We start from the raw sequence: 21,448 nt of genomic DNA, 5'->3' as shown, positions 1-21,448 counted from the left end.
ATGATTAGATAAAATAGTTGATGAATAAATTATAAATTAGGGTAGAATTGGCCTAATGTTTACCATCATTTGTATGCATTTGTATGAGCTTTTGCTGGAGTTTTCTTCCCCTGGAAATTCTCATGGCTAGCTACTTTCTCATTTGAATCTCAGCTTAAATATCATTAATAAACTAAATAAATAAACCTAAATAAACATAAAGCCAATTCAGCAGCTGTAACACACCCTTCCTTAACCACAACAAAGGATATGTGTGCCTCCAGGTGCCTTCATTTACCGCTCAGAAACTTAGAGAATCTTACTAGGAACCCTCTCTGCTTTCCTTTATTTGTAATATTTTAAATCGGGAACAGCTCAAGTAACTAACAATAGGAGAGTAGCTCAATAAGTTATAGAGTGGATATGATAGAATATTATACAGTCATTAAGAGAGGTGTTCATAGAATTTTTAGTAGCATGCATGAAATTCTTATCTCTGTTAATTGGGGGGAAAAGCAATATATTAAGCAAGAGATTACATATTGAAAATGTATTCTCAAATGAAAAAAATCTTTGAAGAGAAATAGATGTTGTAAATGTTACCAATGATTATATCAAGGGGGTGGGTTTATTAGTGAAATGATTTTTAAAATATTTTCTTCATTTTCTCTTCTCTATGGGTGGGAGGAAAAGCCTGTTCTACTTTGTAGACTTGAAAATTAAATACTGTATTAAAAATGTAGAAGAGAAATGGACATGCTTGGGCTATGGTATAAATGTTTCTCAAATTGTCATTTTGGTCTCAGGAGCCCTTTGTACTTTTTTAATTATTGAGGACCCTAAATAAAATTTAGTAGATTATACCTATTGATATTCACCATTTTAGAAATAAAACTGAGAATTTTTTGTTATTAATTTATTTAAAATAATAATATGCCCATTTTGTGTTAACATAAATGGTGTATTTTTATGAAAGTAGCAATACTTACCAAAACAAAAAGTTAATGAGAAGAGTGGCATTATTTTACATATTTGCAAATCTCTTTAATGTCTGATTTAATAGAAAGCAGCAGGATTCTCATATTTGCATCTGATTTCAAGCTGTTGCCATTTGTTTTAATGTTTAAAGTGTATGAAAGATTTTGGCCTTGTATAGATATGTATTTGGAAAAGGGAAAACTTCACAGACTCACCCTTAACTCCCCAAAAAGAAGATCCTGTGCGCACCTAGGAATGCTTAGACCCTCTAAAGTAGGGGACGAACTGGAAGTCAGATCTGGGTTTCCTGCATGATTTACTTACTAGTTGTGTAACTTTTGCATCTCATTTAACCCTACCGAACTTAATGTTAATTACCTATAACATGAGATTTTTAACCTACTGTATGGTTGAGAGAATTCAACGGGGTGTCCTTGTGAAAGTCCTTCGCGGTATCAAAACAAAAACTTGGGATTCCATGCATGTCATTTTTCTATTTTCTCTATGTAATCAAATCAAATCTTTTATAGTAGTTATGTTTGAAATTTTCATAGTCATAAATTGTAAAGGAATAATATTTAGCTAATGTACATTACTTTTAAGCAAATGGAAAGTCTATTTTTTCCAGGGGGTTATCAGATACTTTCTCTCATTATTCTTTCCCATCTTTTCTCTTCCAAACACTTATACTCTCCTTTTAGCTCATTCTTTTAGATCAACCCTCAAATTGGAAGTTCTGAGTTCAGGCAGCCTGAAGGGAATCCTGCCAAACTAGGCATTGCTCACTTGTCTTGTCCTTTTATCCACTGAAAATATGTTTTAAATGGCTAAAAATAAGTGCAGGATCCCGCACTGTCCATTATTAAGCAAAGAATTGAATAGAGCTTTTCTCAAACAGCCTATTTGTATTTAATCATCCCTCAAATGTAGTAAGAATAAGAATGATAGCTTATATTTTATTAATTTTCAGAATTTGTAATACTCACTCATGAATGGTTCCTGTAATAATACTTGGAAATATGAAGGGTCTTTTACTGTCTAATTTTTCAAACAAGGACTTGGGCTCTGCCAATGTATGGAGCTCTCCTTAGGTCAAGTGGTTAGTCAGAGGCTGTCTTGGGACCAGAGCTCATATTTCCTATGGCCCACTATTATCAGAGATAATATTCTGTGGAACAGTCCTGTCAGAGAGATCACACTTCAAGTTCTTAATGACGCAAAAGGAGTTTTTGTTAATTTCCTTGTTTGTTTTTTTTTAACCTAAAATTAGTTTGATTATACTAGCTATTCATTCCCTTTCTTCAGGATTTGGAATTTGAAGCTGTATTTTTCTTTCTAAATACTTTAAAGGGCTAGTAACATTCACAGACTTACATCAGAGAGGGACTTACAAATATGTTTTCCATTTCTCTTTGCTGTGTTGACTCTCAGGCTGCTGAAAAACCACTTTGGAGTGAACTTAGAAGATGAGATGAGGTTGTTATGTGAAAAACAGCATTCTAATCTATGTATGGTTACTGATTCATGCACATTTTTTCTTGAGCTATGTCTTCTTTTGGAAGAGAGATGTGGGTGTGGTTCTACAAGAAATAAAACCATGCAGAGTGTTAGAAATACTTTTTTTTTTTTGCTGCATGAATAAAGATGTAGGCATGTTATTGATGTCTTTCTGTCCCTCTCCAGTGAGAGAGCATTCTGAAGAATATAGTCCAGTAGTATGTTAGTTTAGTAAAATCATTAAAAAACCCATAATACCATGAGGTAGAATAATTAGCATAGATATTATCTTGAAATACTGACTAGACTGTTAAAAGATGAAAATCTTGTTAGGGTTGGGATTTATTGCAGTTGGCTTTTAAATATTTCCTGGCCCCACTTCCCATTTCCTTTACTGTAAATACTTCATGCTTTCAAAATATTATGTTTTACTTAATAAATTGCTAGGTATTAATTTATTTATTGTTTATATATATTTTTTATTTATTAATAAGTATTTAAGTTTTACTTAAATATTTCATGTTTTGTACTATTGAGTGGCCTCAATATTGTACCATTGAGATTTAACTCTGCTAGGCTATTAACAATTTCTTTAAGCCACTTGAATATTTTCCTCTCTGTCTTCCCTAACCTTCCTTTAGCCAATCTCTATTGGAAAGCTATCTATTCTTGGAAGCTCTGCTTAAATTCTACCACCTCCATAAACTCTAGATTCCCTGTGACTCTATGTCTTTTTACCCTATTCTGTTTTTCTGTGGTTCTGTGCACTTCTATAATAGAACTCATCCTGGTAGTACGTGGATTATAGATATCAATGCTTATGTCTATTACCACCAAACCAGGTGAGCCCTTGGAGGGCAACGACTATATCCTATATATATTTGTATCCTCAAAGTAATCTCTCAATAAGTGTGCATTATATTGAATTGCATGTAACTTTTGAAACCAGAACCCTCAAACCTACCCTTAAGTAGGTAGGATGGATATATTAGGATGTTCAAGGTACATTTCAAACAAGAGTGTGGTGGCTGATGCTCATGCCTCAGGAGCACAATAACTTCTTAATTCTTTCTTTTACTGACAATTTCCATATCCCAAATAATTGAAGTAATTTGGAGACTTTTTAATAGATTCATAAAAATTGAGCAAAATTAAGAATAAATTTAGTAAATTAAGTACACTATGGCTTCTGGAGCCAACTGATGGGCCTTAGAGATTAACTATAAAATGCAAATTAAAAAAGGATTTCTTCTTACAATTAAATGTGTATAAATTTGATTATAGTTAAAGTAACAGGGAGAGAAATTGCCAAAGTTCTAAGGGTCCCTTGATTGTTTTAGCTATGTATTATATTTATGGAAAAAGAGATTTCAGATGTTCCAGGGACAATTCTCCAGATTCCTCTCATTCCAAAATCATGGAAGTAGAGATGATGCTGAAAGGAAGACAAGGCACATTTATAAAATCTCACTCATCCAATAATATCTTATAATTGCAATTATTCCAGAGAAAACAAAAGTAAGTCTCTGTAAAACAAGAAAATGAGGTCCATGTGTTCTTCCAAATCTCAGGAGCCAATATCACTCACATACTTTTTTTTTTTTTTTTAAGATTTTATTTATTTATTTGAGAGAGAGAATGAGAGAGGGAGAGCACACGAGAAGGGGGGAGGGTCAGAGGGAGAAGCAGACTCCCTGCTGAGCAGGGAGCCCGATGCAGGACTCGATCCCGGGACTCCAGGATCATGACCTGAGCCGAAGGCAGCCGCCCAACCGACTGAGCCACCCAGGCGCCCTATCACTCACATACTTAAAAAAACCCATTAAAATAATATACTCCAACTGGTGAGTGAAACCCGTGTTAGTATTTTCTATGTATTAGGAATAACAACCCAGTTTTTGTAGGAAGTGATCACAGGAGGCTTTGATATTCTCATCTTTAGGTGTCAAGGAGGACTCAGATTTATGTGGGTACAGTAACTTAAGATCATACTCAAAATCAAGTTTATGAATTACCTTTTCACCAACTCTTTTTGTATGGGTATATGTTTTTGTATATGGATATCTACATATTTTAATTCAGTAGTAATTAGGGCAATATGATCTAGATATACAGAATGTTTCTGATTTCTAAGCAGTATAATCAATGAGCCACTGGATCCTTGTGGTGTTTAGGACATTGAAAAGAGCCCAAATGTCCATCAGCTGATGAATGGATAAAGAAGATGTGATTGATATGTGATTTTATATATATTTGCATCCTCAAAGTAATCTCTCAATAAGCGTGCATTAAATTGAATTGCATGTAACTTTTGAAACCAGAACCCTCAAACCTACCCTTAAGTAGGTAGGATGGATATATTAGGATGTTCAAGGTACATTTGAAACAAGGGTGTGGTGGCTGATGCTCATGCCTCAGGAACACAGTAACTTCTTAATTCTTTCTTTTACTGACAATTTCCATATCTGAAATAATTGAAGTAATTTGGAGAGTTTTTAATAGATTCATAAAAAAATTGAGCAGAAAATGGAATATTACTCAACCGTCAAAAAGAATGAAATCTTACCATTTGCAATGATGGGGATGGAGCTAGAATGTATTGTGCTAAGTGAAATAAGTCATCAGAGAAAGACAGATACCATATGATTTCACTCATGTGTAATTTAAGAAACAAAACAGATGAACATAGGGGGAAGGGGAAAAATAAAAGAGAGAGGGAAGCAAACCATAAGAGACTCTTAACTATAGAGAACAACTGAAGGTTACTGAAGGGGAGATGGGTGGGGAGATTGGTTAACTGGGTGATGGGTATTAAGGAGGGCACTTTGTGAAGAGCACTGGGTATTATATATAAGGGATGAATCACTAAATTCTACTCTAGGAACTAAAATATAAATAAAAACTTGAAACAGGAAAAAAAAAGACTGAAAAACAGCTACAGTTGCTGGGTCGTACGGTAGCTCTATTTTCAACTTTTTGAGGAACCTCCATACTGTTTTCCAGAGTGGCTGCACCAGCTTGCATTCCCACCAACAGTGTAGGAGGGTTCCCCTTTCTCCGCATCCCCGCCAACATCTGTCGCTTCCTGACTTGTTAATTTTAGCCATTCTGACTGGTGTGAGGTGGTATCTCATTGAGGTTTTGATTTGGATTTCCCTGATGCCGAGCGATGTTGAGCACTTTTTCATGTGTCTGTTGGCCATTTGAATGTCTTCTTTGGAAAAATGTCTGTTCATGTCTTCTGCCCATTTCTTGATTGGATCATTTGTTCTTTGGGTGTTGGGTTTGATAAGTTCTTTATAGATTTTGGATACTAGCCCTTTATCTGATATGTCATTTGCAAATATCTTCTCCCATTCTGTCAATTGTCTTTTGGTTTCGTTGACTGTTTCCTTTGCAGGGCAAAAGCTTTTTATCTTGATGAAGTCCCAATAGTTCATTTTTGCCCTTGCTTCCCTTGCCTTTGGTGCTGTTTCTAGGAAGAGGTTGCTGCGGCTGAGGTCGAAGACGTTGCTGCCTGTGTTCTCCTTTAGGATTTTGATGGGCTCCTGTCTCACATTTAGGTCTTTGAACCATTTTGAGTCTATTTCTGTGTGTGGTGTAAGGAAATTCTTCTGCGTGTGGCTGTCCAATTTTCCCAATACCATTTGTTGAAAAGACTGTCTTCTTTCCATTGGACATTCTTTCCTGCTCTGTCAAAGATTAGTTGACCGTAGAGTTGAGCGTCCATTTCTGGGCTCTCTATTCTGTTCCATTGATCTATGTGTCTGTTTTTGTGCCAGTACCATACTGTCTTGATGTTTACAGCTTTGTAATAGAGCTTGAAGTCCGGAATTGTGATGCCACCAGCTTTGGTTTCCTTTTTCAACATTCCTCTGGCTATTCAGGGTCTTTTCTGGTTCCATACAAATTTTAGGATTATTTGTTCCATTTCTTTGAAAAAAGTGGATGGTATTTTGATGGGGATTGCATTGAACATGTAGATTGCTCTAGGTAGCATTGACATCTTCACAATATTTGTTCTTCCAATCCATGAACATGGAACATTTTTCCATTTCTTTGTGTCTTCCTCAGTTTCTTTCATGAGTATTTTATAGTTTTCTGAGTACAGATTCTTTGCCTCTTTGGTTAGATTTATTCCTAGGTATCTTATGGTTTGGGGTGCAATTGTAAATGGAATCAACTCCTTAATTTCTCTTTCTTCTGTCTTGTTGTTGGTGTATATAAATGCAACTAATTTCTGTGCATTGATTTTATATCCTGCCACTTTCCTGAATTCCTGTATGAGTTCTAGCAGTTTTGGGGTGGAGTCTTTTGGGTTTTCCACATAAAGTATCATATCATCTGCAAAGAGTGAGAGTACCCCAAAGATACAAATGTAGTGATCCGAAGGGGTATGTGCACCCCGATGTTTATGGCAGCAATGTCCACAATAGACAAACTATGGAAAGAGCCAAGAAGTCCATCAACAGATGAATGGATAAAGAAGTTGTGGTATATATATACACAATGGAATATTACGCCGCCGTCAAAAACACAAAATCTTGCCATTTGCAACGACGTGGATAGAACTAGAGGGTATTATGCTAAGCAAAATAAGTCAATCAGAGAAAGACATGTATCATATGATCTCACTGATATGAGGAATTCTTAATCTCAGGAAACAAACTGAGGGTTGCTGGAGTGCTGGGGGGTGGGAGGGATGGGGTAGCTGGGTGATGGACATTGGGGAGGGTATGTGCTATGGTGAGTGCTGTGAACTGTGTAAGACTGATGAATCACAGACCTGTACCTCTGAAACAAATAATACATTATATGTTAAAAAAGAAGAAGAATGGGCGCCTGGGTGGCTCAGTTGGTTAAGCGACTGCCTTCGGCTCACGTCATGATCCTGGAGTTCCAGGATCGAGTCCCACATCGGGCTCCCTGCACAGCAGGGAGTCTGCTTCTCCCTCTGACCCTCCCCCCTCTCATGCTCTCTCTCTATCTCATTCTCTCTCTCAAATAAATAAATAAAATCTTAAAAAAAAAAGAAGAAGAAGAAGATAGTAGGAAGGGAAAAATGAAGAGGGGGAAATCAGAGGGGGAGATGAACCATGAGAGACTATGGACTCTGAGAAACAAACTGAGGGTTCTAGAGGGGAGGGGTGGGGGGATGGGTTAACCTGGTGATGGGTATTAAAGAGGGCACATGGAGCACTGGGTGTTATACACAAACAATGAATCATGGAACATTACATCAAAAATTAATGATGTAATGTATGGTGATTAACATAACATAATAAAATAAAATTAAAAAAATAAAATAAAAAAGATGATTCAAAAAAAAGAAAAATGGCTACATAGTGACACATTTTAATATTTATTTATTTATTTATTTATTTATTTATTTATTTATATAAGATTTTATTTATTGATTTGAGAGAGAGCACGCACAAGCAGGGGGAGCGGCAGGCAGAGGCAGAGAGAGAAGCAGACTCCCTGCTAAGTAAGGAGCCTGATGCAGGGCTTGATCCCAGGACCCTGGGATCATGACCTGAGCCAAAGTCAGATGCTTAACTGACTGAGCCACACATTTTGATATTTAATTAAGACTTCAATTACTGTAGTCAGAGCCCTTCTGAATTCATAATTGTATATTTATACCAAAATGAGCTTATTGATTACTTGAAGACATTTAAATAAAAAATTATAATCCAAATGCATCATGTATTTTTCATTCAATAATGTCATTTTAGCTTCTTAATGATTATTAAAGTACTTGAATATTATAAAGAATTGTGAAAATAGGTATTGTGAACAGAAGTTTCTGTCTTTCCACAGTGATTAAGACTTGACCACTGACGGTCATTTCCTATTTGATATGTCTACATTGGGGAGAGGGAGATGGGTTGAATCTTTTTATTATTCATAGATTATCTAAAAAAGTATTTTTTTTATTTTTAAAGATTTTATTTATTTATTTGAGAGAGAGAGAATGAGAGAGAGCACATGAGAGGTGGGAGGGTCAGAGGGAGAAGCAGACTCCCTGTCGAGCAGGGAGCCCGATGCGGGACTCGATCCAGGGACTCCAGGATCATGACCTGAGCTGAAGGCAGTCGCTTAACCAACTGAGCCACCCAGGCGCCCTCTAAAAAAGTATTTTAAAAAATTGTTATTGAGTGCTCTGATATAACTGATGCCTGGTATAATTATTTTTATTCAAACACTGGACACAAATATGAAATGTGAAACAAAACTACAACATAAATGACACTTAAAAATGGCTCTTTTATATAGAATTCTATCCTTTCTTAAGAGCCAACTTATAAAATCTTCTTGCATAGTGTCTCAAAGGCAGAGAATTCCTCAGCTCTACAAAACAACTGATGTTATTAGAGGAGCTGAAGGAGTAGTTTGCCCTGATGTACAGGAAAATTTAAAATATTAAACAAAGTACTGATGGGCTTGTGAAATGTGAAAAAAATACATCCCATTAATTTCCTTGCCCTTTACCTCCCTCTCCATACCAAGGACACAATTCCCAGAACTTTGGCTGCCACATAATTGTCAACAGAACTGAATCACTCCTTATTTTGTTGAGAAACAGCTTAAGACTCTTAGGCTTTTAATTTTTTAAAAGCAGTATATGGAGCATAACAAGCTCATTTGGTATAAATGGCCTTTGGTGTCATTGAGTTTCTGGACAATTTCTCCTTTGTAGCCTGTACCTAGTCCTGCCATCTAAAAAGTTTCCCTGAGGGGAAGCCCTGACTCATGGACTCTCATTTTAGCTACAGAGAATTGTCTATTCCAATACAAACAATCATCTGTGTTTTAGGATTTATTAGGCTTAATAAACAATAGATTAATGGTTAAGAATGAGAGAATAAATTTAAACATGTAAATATAGAAATTTAAGAAAAGGAATGAACTGCTGTAGCATGGATGAAATCACAAAACCAGACAAAAAAGGCTACATACTTTTATTTTTTTTAAAGATTTTATTTATTTATTTGACAGATAGAGAGACAGCGAGAGAGGGAACACAAGCAGGGGGAGTGGGAGAGGAAGAAGCAGGCTTCCTGCTAAGCAGAGAGCCTGATGTGGGGCTTGATCCCAGGACTCTGGGATCATGATCTGAGCCGAAGGCAGATGCTTAACAACTGAGACACCCAGGCGCCTCCGACTACATACTTTCAAATTTCATTTATATAACATTCTGGAATGTTATTTCTATAGTGATGGAAATCAGATCAATGGTGCCAGGGATGGGATGGGAGAAGATTGGCTCAAAATGGAGGAACTTTGTGGGGGCAAGAAAATATCCTCTAGATTGTGATGATGGTTACATGATTGTATGCATTTGTCAAAACTCAAAGAACCATACACCTAAAAATGTGAATTTTGCTCTATTTAAAGCACGCCTTGAGGTACCTGCTGGCTCAGTCAGTAGAGCATGAGACAATTTCAGGTTGTGAGTTCAAGCCCCACATTAGATGTAGAGATTACTTAAAAATAAAAAAATCTTTAAAAAAAAGAAAAGAAATAAAGCATGCCTTAATAAACATAATATAAAAAAAAACACAGTGAGGGAATTACTGGAGCATACTATGGTAGATAATTAAACTTCCTTCTAGTTACCTTAGGTTTTCATCTTTATGTAAATTTTAACAGTTAAATTTTATTTTATTAAGAATTTTTATTGAAGTATTGCTGACATACAATGTTATATTAGTTTCAGGTGTGCAACATAGTGATTTGACAATTCTATATATTACATAATGCTCGCCATGGTAAGTGTAGTTACCATAAGTTACCATATACTGTTATTTGCAATGTTATTGATTATATTCCCCATATGTACTTTTCATCCCAGTGACTAATTTATTCTACAACTGGAAGTTTGTTACTTCTTAATCCCCTTTATCTATTTCACCTGTCTCCCAAATCTTCTCCCCTCTGGCAACTATGAGTTCTTTGTATTTATGATTCTATTTCTATTTTGTTTATTTGTTCATTTGTTTTATTTTTTTAGACTCCACATGTAAGTGAAATCATATGGTATTTGTCTTTCTCTGTCTGAGTTGTTTCACTTAGCATAATACTCTCTAGGTCCATCCATGTTGTCCCCAATGGCAAGATTTTATTTTTTTATGGCTGAGTAATATTCCATTGTATACATATTAACAGTTAAATTTTAAACTGATGACAAATTATGTTTTTTAAAAGAAGCACTAATGCTGTTACTTGTTTTTATTTAACCAAAACATATATAGTAACATTACCTTTATGCCAGACATTGTCTAAGAGCTTTACAAATATCAACCTATTTAATCCCCAAAACAACCCAGTGAGGTAGGCAATGTTATTATTCTCATTATGCAGACAAGGAAACTAAGCTTTCTGCAGAAAGACATGCAATTTTTTTCATAGTCACCCAGCTGGTAAGTGGTGGGCCAAGATTTGGACTCTGTCTAGCTTGAGAGTCTGTGCTCATAACCACTACAATTCTGAAGACTTTATTGTTACTGTTATTATTTTAGTTTTTTTCTAGCTTTTTTGAGGTATAATTGATAAGTAAAATTATGTATACCTAAGGTATAGAAAGTGATGATTTGATATATATGTACCTTGTGAAAAAATAACTGTAATCAAGTTAATTAACACAACCATCATCTCACATACTTACCTTTTTGTGTGTATGGTAAGAACATTTAAGACCTACTCTTTTAGAAAATTTCAAGTATACAGTAATTAGTAAAATTTGAATTATAGTTTAGTTATCGTGAGGTACAATGGATAGAGTGCTAGGACTTGGAAGCCTATGTTTGAAGACTGTTGTTTGCATTGTGTAACTTCTGAAGAGTCACTAATCTCTCTGAATCCCAGTATAAATGGAAATAATCATCCTGACCATATTACTTTACTGGGTTATAGTGAGTCTCAAAGACTATGATATACTCAAACAGTATGTAGAGAAGCGGGTGCTACAGAAGCTAGTATTATTTATCAGATCACTTATGATTTTGGCTCACAAGACTTTTCATAACTTCTAAATGTGGCTGTTGATTGCCTCAGAAGATAAGATAGTATTTTGGAGGGTAAAATCGCAAACTTTTCTCAAAATATGACTTATTCTGAAACATATTTAGATTAAAATGAAAGTTTATAATTTAAGAAGTTTACAATTTCTAATACAAAAAAATTATTTCTAATTTTGCCTAGATGTAGAAAGATATATTTTTAGTACAAATACTCAGCTAGAAGTAACCTGTATTTACAAAGTTTGGATATAGATAGTATTTGTAATTAAATTCATTGGTTCATATATTTGTTTACTTGAAAAAATATTATGCTAAATGCATTTCAAGGGATTCTCCCAGTATTGTCATTTATTAAAAAAAAAAATCGGTGATGGAGTTTAAGCTAAGGAAATAAACATCCTATAATTTCTTTGAACCTCAACTCCTTGTTACGAGAGGACTATGCAGCCAGAGTTCTAAACCTGGATCTGGTAATTTCTTGATGTATGCCTTGACACAAGTTACTTAGCTTCTATGAGCCTCAATTTCCTTTCTTCATCTGTAAAACAGGAAAAATAATAGCACTTATCCCATAGCATTGATTTAAGGATTATAGTAATTAATACATAGAAAATGCTTACATAGCATTTGACACATGGTAAGTACTTAATATATTTTACCCATTATTACTATTCTTATGGTTATTATTTTCACAGTGGCTTTCTGCCAGAAAGAGAGTATATTCATAATACGCAGGCTTTTTCTGTTCAGAAATTATGGTTATGCTATTTCATAGCATACATGTGCAGAGATGCGCCTAATCTGTTATGTGCTCTTCTTCAACTCTATTACCAGTTTCTCTTCCTAGCCGAGATAGTTCTTTCACCAGGATCATCATTTTCCTAGTCCTCTGGGTTGGCATCTTAGAATCATTCTTATTTATGCTCACTGCCATGTCTGTCATGGCCTTTCAGTCATCAAGTTCCACTGATTCTTTACCAAATGACATGTGTTCAACAAATAACTCTTGGGCAAATATAAATAACCAAACAATGTTTGTAGTCATAGGGAGCTTCCAGTCTGATAGGAAAAACAGACATGTAAATATCATGAGACGTTAGCGAGGTCTGCACAGAACATGTCCCTCGGTTCTATGAAGGAACAGGCTGGTTTGCCTGTGAGGAAGGTGGGCTGGTAAAACTTAAGCTTCGCTGGCTCTATCATCCTCTTAGTTGGCAGAGATGTCCTCCTCAATTTTTCCCTTTATCGAACTTCTCATTGACTGTATTTCCAGAATACATCTGGAATCCCTCTGCTTCTTTCTGTTTTCACTGCACTTCCCCAGTCCAAACCACCATCATGTCTCATTTGGAGTAAAAGTGCTTCCTAACTTGTGTCCTCACTTCCATTCTTGCCTTGGTAGAATACATTTCTTATAAGCCATTCAGATTTTTTAAAAATCAGCACATTAGAGTATATTATTCCAGTGGGGATCTTTCTTAGATTCTCATTGCGTTTAGAAAAAAAAAAATCTAAAGTCCTCTCTGTGACCTGTAACACTTTACTAACCGACCCTAGCCAGAAAGGGCTTTTCTTTCTATTCTTGCCCATTCAGAGTTTATTCCCATATATGGAAAGGGGAATAATGGCCTTTCAAAGATGTCCATGTTTTAATCTTCGGAAACTGTACTTTTCATGTCAAAAGGGATTTTGCAGATGTGATTAAAGATCTTGAGATGGGAGAAATTATCCTGGATTAGACAGGTGGGACCAGTACAGTCACACTGTGTCCTTAAACGCAGAGAACCTTTCTTGCCTGCGGTCAGAGAAAGAGATGTGGCCACAAAAAAAGTGTCAGTGTGATACTGGGTTGCTGGCTTTGAAATGGAGAAAGAGGCTGTGAGAATGTGAGTGACCCCTAGAAGTTTAAAAAGGCAAAGAAATAGTTTCTCCCCTAGACCCATAAAGGAATGCAGGCCTGCTGACACCTTCATTTTAGTCCAGTGAGACACAGACTTGTGACTCACAGAACTGTAAGGTAGTACATTGTACTATTTTAAATGACTAAGTTTGTGAGGATTTTTATGGCAGCCATAGAAAGGTAATATATCATTCCAGGCCACTTACACTTGCTGTTCCTGCTTGGAATGCCATTTTCTCCCAGTTCTCTGGGGATAGATACTTTTTCAAATTTTAGGTCTCAGATTCACTGTTACCTCTTTCAGTGGGTCTGCCCTGATGGCCCTAGTCTGCAGCATTCTTCCTACCACCAACTTCTGAACAACTCTAAAACAACACACTATTTATTTCCTTCATAGCATATCATTGTCTGAAATTACCTGTTTGCATATTTGCTCACTTATTTATTGCTGTTTTTCCACTCAAGGTTGTAAGCTCCACAGCATCAGGGACCTCGTTTGTGTTGTTCACAGATATATCCTTAGATCCTTGAGTAGAACCTGGCAAATAATAGGCATTCAACAAATCTTGTTGAATAAGGGACTGAATTAGACCAGGGAAATTGTTGTTTCAGGCAAAGGTCAGAGCCTGAGCAAAATTCCGAGGTGTGAAACTGCTTATGTGCCTGGGAAAAATCTGTGTTTCCAATGGCTGAAGCCAAAAGAGGAAAGCATAAAGAAATGGAAACCAAGAAATAGGCATTTTCCTCTTCCCCTCTCCCCTCCCCTCCCCCATCTCCTCTTCCCCTTCTTCTTATTTTAAAATATCATATAACTTTATCTTGTAAGTACTTGGGAGTTAATTTAGTTTTTTAAGAAAGGAGAAATAAACGAGTGAAGAAATGCATAACAAAATCAACAAGACTTGGCCATCAATTGGATGTAGGTTGAGGGAGAAGAAAGGGTGTCTTTCTATGTTCCTGATCTTTGGGACTAGAATAATGGTGACAGTGTTAATGGGTATAAAGAACAATGAGAGATAATGGTTTCATTTTGGCCTCTGAGTTTCATGGACTTGTGCAGAGAAAGGTGTTCAGTGCAGACACTTAGAAATACAAGTCTGCAGATCTACAACTGAAGAGGAAAGTCTTGACTGGAAATCATTAGCATGTAAATGGAAATAAAGTCCAGGGATCTAATAGTTAAAATAGCCCAAGAGAATGGGCAAGGAGGGTAAAATGCTGATAGGACAATGCTGGAAAGCACAATAACTCTATGAAAGGAATTAGAAAAGGAAGTTTGACCAGAAAAGCAGGGCATATAAGAGAAGTATGTGGGACCAGGGAGTCTTGGGAGGAAGGTGAGTTTCAGTAAGAAGGGAGTAGTCAGAGTACCAAATACTACAGGGAGAAAAGACAAAAGGTCTTGGGTTTATCAACAAAGAGATATTGATGTGTCTTGCAGTGCTGGTGATGATATTCTAATGAGGATGGTAAAGTATAACTGGGTGGTGAGGAAGTAGAAGGAAAAAAGGAGACTATAGAAGATGAGTAGTTAGGGGAAATCTTTGGGGGGTTTTTGTTTCTTTTTGTGAAGATAGAGAGAAGGACACAGAATAATGTCCTGAAGGAGACGTGAAGGGATAGGATAAAGAGTACAGAGGGAAGGACTGACCCTGAAGGTGCTGAGACATCTTTTCTTTGGAAACTGGAAATATTGGTGTCAGACTGATCTAAGAGCTAGGAAGAAGTGAGAGTACTCACTTTGGAGTCAGATATTTCTGAAATAGAACCCTAAGTCTACCACTTAGTAGCTGAGCAAACTTGAGCAGGTAAAGTTCTCTGAACCATAAATCCTTATATATGATTTAAGAAAAATAATAACTTTCAAGGTTGCTGTGAAAGTCGATTTGGTACAAACTTACCCAGGAGGCATGTATTATTATAATATGTACACTTGGGAGGGGCTTCCTTGAAATTGTGATGGATTTCTGAGCTCCCCACTTAAGCACCGAGGCCTAGAATCAGTTCTTCAAGGACTAAGAAATGGTTGAGTCCTCTATACTGAATGCAACCAACACACCTGGTCAACACCTGTGTACGTTTTACTCTTTTCCAAGTTGTAATGTAGGATCCTGAAGCCGATCACAGAGGAAAAGCCCAAGTCACACAGCTCGCAAAGACGAGCTAATTTATCACAGCTGTCCTGAAAATATTTGCTATGTCCCTGTCACACCATATGCTTTTGGTTTGATAGGAAGAAGAGGCTGAAACTGGAGGGAACCGTGAGAGGTTGAATTGTGTTTTTAATCTTTCTTATAAAAATGAAAAATTAAACTGAGAGGTGCAGCGTTAGAGCTGCTTGTAAAGTTGACCCCCTCTGGAATATTTCTCAAGAGATTCTAGCTCCAAGCTAAAAATCAGAGGTTCTTGGGTTTCTTCTACTAAAAGTGACAGGGCATTACTTACCTAATCGTGCCCTATAATCTCTCCTTTCTCGGAATTCCTCCTGGGGTTAATGCACCCACACATATTTATATGCTTCAGCTTATATTTCTTTGTTTCATGTAAATTTATTTTCTTTTAGCATTTTTAGCATCTACATGTGTTCCTTAAAGGCAACGGGCATGGCTTTCACTTCTTTTGGGTCATTGTCTCCCTCAGTGCTTAGCACAGTGCAAGGTGCCTGATCACTGCTGAGTTACTATAGACCGTTGACTCACCTGTATTATATAGCATAGCCATTCTAGGTGGAGTCAAGGTAGAAAATGTATTAGATTATGTAGAACATTCTGAGGTCATTAAGATCTTGGCAAGCATGAGAAGTGGCCCCAATATTTATGAATATTGCTGTTAAATAGCATGTGTCACTGGAACTGCCACAGTCCCTGAAACACTGGTGTAGGAATAATAACACCACCATCTACTCTTATGTAGCTCTTTGTAATTTGGAACTTAGTTAATAATACATTACTCATTTTAGTGTCACTAAACCCTGTACACTGGTCAGGGCAAAGCCCTTTTCTCAAATGAGAAAATAGGAGTGCGCAGAGATAAAGGAGTTTGTGTTTATGAAATTGGTAAGTGGCAGAGTTGTTGTTTGAAGCGAGACTTTCTGCGTCCAAATGCGGTATACTTCCCATCCCTTTACGGGAACATAGTAGACTAGTTTTCAACAGAATAAAACTTTCTGGGACAGGAGGGACCTGCAGATGTGTTCCCCTAAACAAGAGATGTGGAGAAATCCGGAGATAATCTTAAAGTATGACGCATCACAAATTTGTCTGAAACAGTCTCTTCACCTGGACTTGAATTGGACACAGTTTTAATGGTCCCCTTACAAAATCTGGGCAAAGAAACAGAACCTGGCAGGGAGACAAGAATACATCCTCTTCAGTAAAAAGAAAGGGTTAAAATTTGATCCTTTGCAAGTTTAAGGTGGACGAGAGTCCTGGATTATCTAGACTCCAAAAACTAGGCTAAAAGGCTGTATTTCCTCCCTAATGTCTTTTTCAGTTTATAGGGAAAAAGTGAAGGGGTGTGTCTGGGGGAAGGATTAGGGAGGGGAGAATAGGACTATTTTCTTCTAACAGTCTGTCTTAAAAAAAAAAAAAAAGAAGAAAAGAAAAAAAAAGAAAGAGAAATAAACGTTTGTTTCTGTGATTAAGCCCCCATTTATGTTTAAAACATAAATGAAGAAGGGACAGTTCAAGGCACAGAGGCGCGTGTTCTGATTTGGTTGTTTACCATCAATCAGACCGTTGCTTGGCAGACACTGGATGGTTATGAGCCTGAACAAGCTGAAAAGGGGCAGGAAAAGAAGTGGAGGCAGCATTCTTCCTATTTAAAGCTGCATCGCTTGAAAAAAGTTTTCTCAGACTGTGCTGGAGCTGGTGCTGAAAAAGGGGGTTTGCAAAGGCTGCCCCGGGGCCGGTGCTGAAAGAGCCCGCAGCTGACTTCATGGTGCTACAGTAACCTTAGAATCTACTTTTCACTCCCAGGAGGACCCACATGTCTAATATTTAGACATGATGGCAAACTGGGTGGAAGCAAGACCTCTCCTCATTCTGACTGTTTTATTAGGGCAGTTTGTCTCAATAAAAGCCCAGGAAGAAGGCGAGGATGGTGAGTTTGCCGTTTGCTTTGCTTGTGGTGTTTCTTGCACGGTTTGGGAAATAGGTGGAATGTTAAGCCTCGGGAAGGAAGAGCATGAAGAGGAAGTTCTGGTTTGAAGCTGAGAAGGGGGCTGACAGATTTGCACCTGGGAAATGGATCTGAAGACAGTCAGGCTGTTTGTAAATCTGGAGCTTCTACATCTGCCATGGGGCAGAGTATACTACTGAATATTTCTGGGAGAGTCTAGGATAAGTCCTTTTGCCTGAATGTGGAGAGTGGGACGTTTAAAAGAAGAGTGCTTAAAACGGAGCACTAAAGGCACTTTAAGTCAGAGGAGTTCTGTTCTGTGGGCTGGAGTTTTCAGAGCGAGGAAAAGTCGCAGCAGAAGCTGGGTAGGGTGGAGTCTTTTTTGTACTGAACTAAAGCTGCTTCATACAATTCTTTGTTTAGAAAAACCTCTGCAGCCACTCTGATAACTGATTTTTCTTTGTCTTTGGCTCCTTGTTCTTCTCTCTTTACAGACTTTTACTTCTTTCCCATTTTCATTTGTGATGTTAAAACCACTTTTGCTTACTGAGAGCCAGTCTCCTTTACTTCTCCGTGACAGAGGCTGATAGAAGCCAGATTTCTTAAACAGTGGTATTTTCCCACCCTACTGACTTGATTATCAGGACAGTGGTGGTTCCCTGCTGGATGGCGGAAGGCAGCAAATCAGCATGCCTTATATATAGAATGTATTTATCATGGAGCATTTGCATGGGCATTATCCTTTAGACGCAAGTTTCTTTTCCTTTTTTTTTTTTTTTTTCCTATTTTAAGATGAACCTTGCCTGGTTACCAACTTTTTTTTTTTCCTATGCAATTTGCTCATGTGAGGTTGGGTTGTATGGTATGGTTAAGCAAAAATGCCTGGCTCCTATAGAATATAAGAAAATACTTAATTTGGTTCCACTGATTATTAAATCCTTATTCTCCAGACATGTTCTTTTTCATAATAGGCCATTATAGATTTTCATAACTATTTAACATCAAACTCAAGTTTTTAAAACTTAGCACATTTAAACTTTTCTGTTATTGTCTTTCATATATACTTTTGTGTATATGTAAATATGCAGACATATGCATATATGTATGTATATATATTTTTAATACCTACTACTGAGTCTTTTTGCTCTGAAGATGATCATAAAATTAATCTAGAGGCCACAGGTTCTAAGAATAATTTTCAGAGTGAAAATAAGAATGTGAGATGAATACCCAACAATCTGTCCAGAGTCCCATAGAGGGGGCACTTTCTAAAATCTTGGAACTTTTTATGTTACTTTTTATGTTTTCAAAAACGAGGCAATTGACAAAAGGTAAAACTCTTGAGTTTTTTTTGTAATGGTGTGAACAACAACCGTTGTTTGGAAGGGTGGGGAAAATAATTGGGAAGTAGAAGTCAGGAAAGGGGAGAGAGAAAACACAGAAAAATTACAATAGAAATAGCAAATCTAATTATAAAAGGGACAGTTCACTCCACTCACCCACCAAAACAATCAACAACTTTAATTTAAAACCTAATTAACACAATGTTCCTTGTTAGTATATTTTAAAATAGATAACTTACTTTTATAAAGTGTGGAAATAATTGAACATGTGAATAAACAAAAGGAGTGTTTCATAAGGTATATGGAATAGGCTGTATGTTAACAGACTTCCCCAAGTAGTTGTAATTACTCTGTAGGTGTTTCTGAAAAATAAGGAGAGCTTAATTTTTCTTAGTATTAATTTACATAAAAGTTAGAAATTTGTTATTAGGTGCAAAACTGTCCCCATCTCCATACCAACCTCTCTTCCCCCAATATAACCAAACAGCACAGCAACTGGAATCCCAAATATCAGATTTTACAGAAAAAAGTATAATTCCTTGCATTCACATTGCAAAAAATAATTTCCTCTGTTTTATTACTCGACCTAGGAGAGTATATGTGATAAAAATTCAATAGCAAAAGAAAGTAGTATGGCCCTAATTAAAGGTAATCTAGAAAAGAATTCAGGAATCCAGTATACTCAGAGTTTCGTAACTTATTTTGGTTTCAGTTATATTGAATGGATACTTGGCAATACTTTATTTCCCCTGTTCAGGCTTGACACAAGCTTAATAAACAAGTCAGAATTTTGAAACTCCACGTGATTTTAAGTTTGGGGAAGAGTAAGTTCAGGTAAATGCTTTAAACTAAAGAAATACCTAAGGTACACACGCAAAACAAGTATGTTTTTCAAATTTTAGTTATAACTAAGTCATATAATGTGGTATTAACTTTGCGTACAAGTATGTCCCCTTTGAAATGGAGAGACGTGTTATCACATGTAAGTGGATATTTACAAACTTTCATATTTTTCATCTATTTGACTGTGGTTATTTACCAGAAATGTAAACATAAGCATAGTGCCTGCTTGATAGAAATACTTATGAATGATGAGATAAAAGTAAGTAAATCAAGTTTTAGGCCTTTTAGGCCCAAACATTGCTACTTGTTAGTAAATTCTAAGAACTGAATTGGTTTTTTAAATTCCTAAGAACTGAAAAAATAAAATAAAATAAATTCCTAAAAACTGAAAGGAAGTTGGGCTAACTTTAGTTGAAACTGTTAAGTAACCAGAATCAGAGTTAAGATGGCAAAATCAGCTTTTCATGAGTTTTTGGGTATGTGTGTTTGTGATGTGGTGGTGGGGTGCTTTAAAAGATTTCCCATTTGTTTTTTGTAGAAGAAAATACTAGTGCATTTGTAATAATTTTTACATTCCTAAACAAAGTTCCAACACCTAGTGAGTTATATGCACTCTTGCTATTAGAAATGGACAGACTTAATCTTAGAAAATCATCTTTGGTATGAAGGGGTATGAATCAAGGGGTATGAATCACTGATTTCAACAACAGAGAGGTAACAGAGAGAAGGGAAGGTGCAGAAATGTACCATTTTATTTTCAGAGGCCAGGCAGGTAGCATAAATAAGTGAAGTAAATGAGTGTACATCAACAGGGAATGATGGGCCTGTGGAGAACTGAAGATGCATGTCCACTTTAAGGCATTCAAAATTAACGTTTTCAGAAAGCATTGCATAAGCCAAATGCAATATTTGAGTGCCAAGTTTGGCTCATGGACCATAAATTTGCAACCCTCTTGTTGCAACTCTACAGTGATATCCTGGACCCAACCCAGCTTCTGATTACTAAGAGATGAGGGGCTCACAGTCCTTTTTATATCATGGTCTCTTGTATTTTATTATGTTATATCTGCCATTTATCTCATCGTGAAAATACAAATTTGAAGAAACAAATGCTTATTGCTCAGTATTACTTGGATCAGATCATTTTAAAGGAAGTAGAGAATATGAATACATAGCTTAAGATACTTGATCACTCATAAATTGTTTTAAACACATTACTATTGAAATAGATACTTTGGATCATGTAGGACATGCAAACTTTTCTTTTATCATGGATGTTTTAATCTAGGTTCAGCTGCATCTAGCAGAATGCAATAGTTTAAAAAATGTATTTTTTTTCTCTTTTTAAAAGAAGCTTTTAGTTAAGTAATGAAAAGCTGGTATATTAGCTCTACAAAGTCACCAAAGTCTCAATCTCTTTCTAGTTCTCTACTCTCATATCCCTAGGGTATAATCCTTGAAGTTACACTCCTAGATGGCTGCTGGAGTTCCAGCCATTACATTTACTTTCCAGGCATCTGGATAGAGGATGAGAGACAAAGGTGGTGATTCTTTTTTCATGGAGATAATTAGGTCTTCATTCCATTTCAACTTACTTATAGTGGCTGAAATTTACTCACATAGTCACACAAAGCTACAAGGGTGACTAGGAAATGTAGTCTTTTAGCTAGGTAGCACTAGCTATGTACTCTACTGAATGGAGTTATGTTATGAAGGATATAAAAGAGACAATAGCTGTTAGGAAGCAACTATAATCCCAACCA

General features: G+C 36.4%; 1 protein-coding gene across 1 annotated transcript in view; it reads left to right on the top strand.

The window, feature by feature from the left end:
- Positions 1-17,181: 17,181 nt before the first annotated feature.
- Positions 17,182-21,448, top strand: part of COL5A2 (collagen type V alpha 2 chain) — a 143,204-nt gene continuing 138,937 nt past the window's right edge. The window contains exon 1 of the mRNA XM_021703353.2: positions 17,182-17,481. Coding sequence (XP_021559028.1) covers positions 17,385-17,481 — 97 coding nt within the window. The 5' untranslated portion in view covers positions 17,182-17,384. The remainder of the gene's footprint in view (positions 17,482-21,448) is intronic.

This window comes from Neomonachus schauinslandi, chromosome 3 (assembly GCF_002201575.2).
Source record: "Neomonachus schauinslandi chromosome 3, ASM220157v2, whole genome shotgun sequence".
Classification (NCBI taxonomy): domain Eukaryota; kingdom Metazoa; phylum Chordata; class Mammalia; order Carnivora; family Phocidae; genus Neomonachus; species Neomonachus schauinslandi.
Note: the sequence above shows the minus strand (reverse complement) of the source record. Positions and strands in the feature narration are given on the sequence as shown.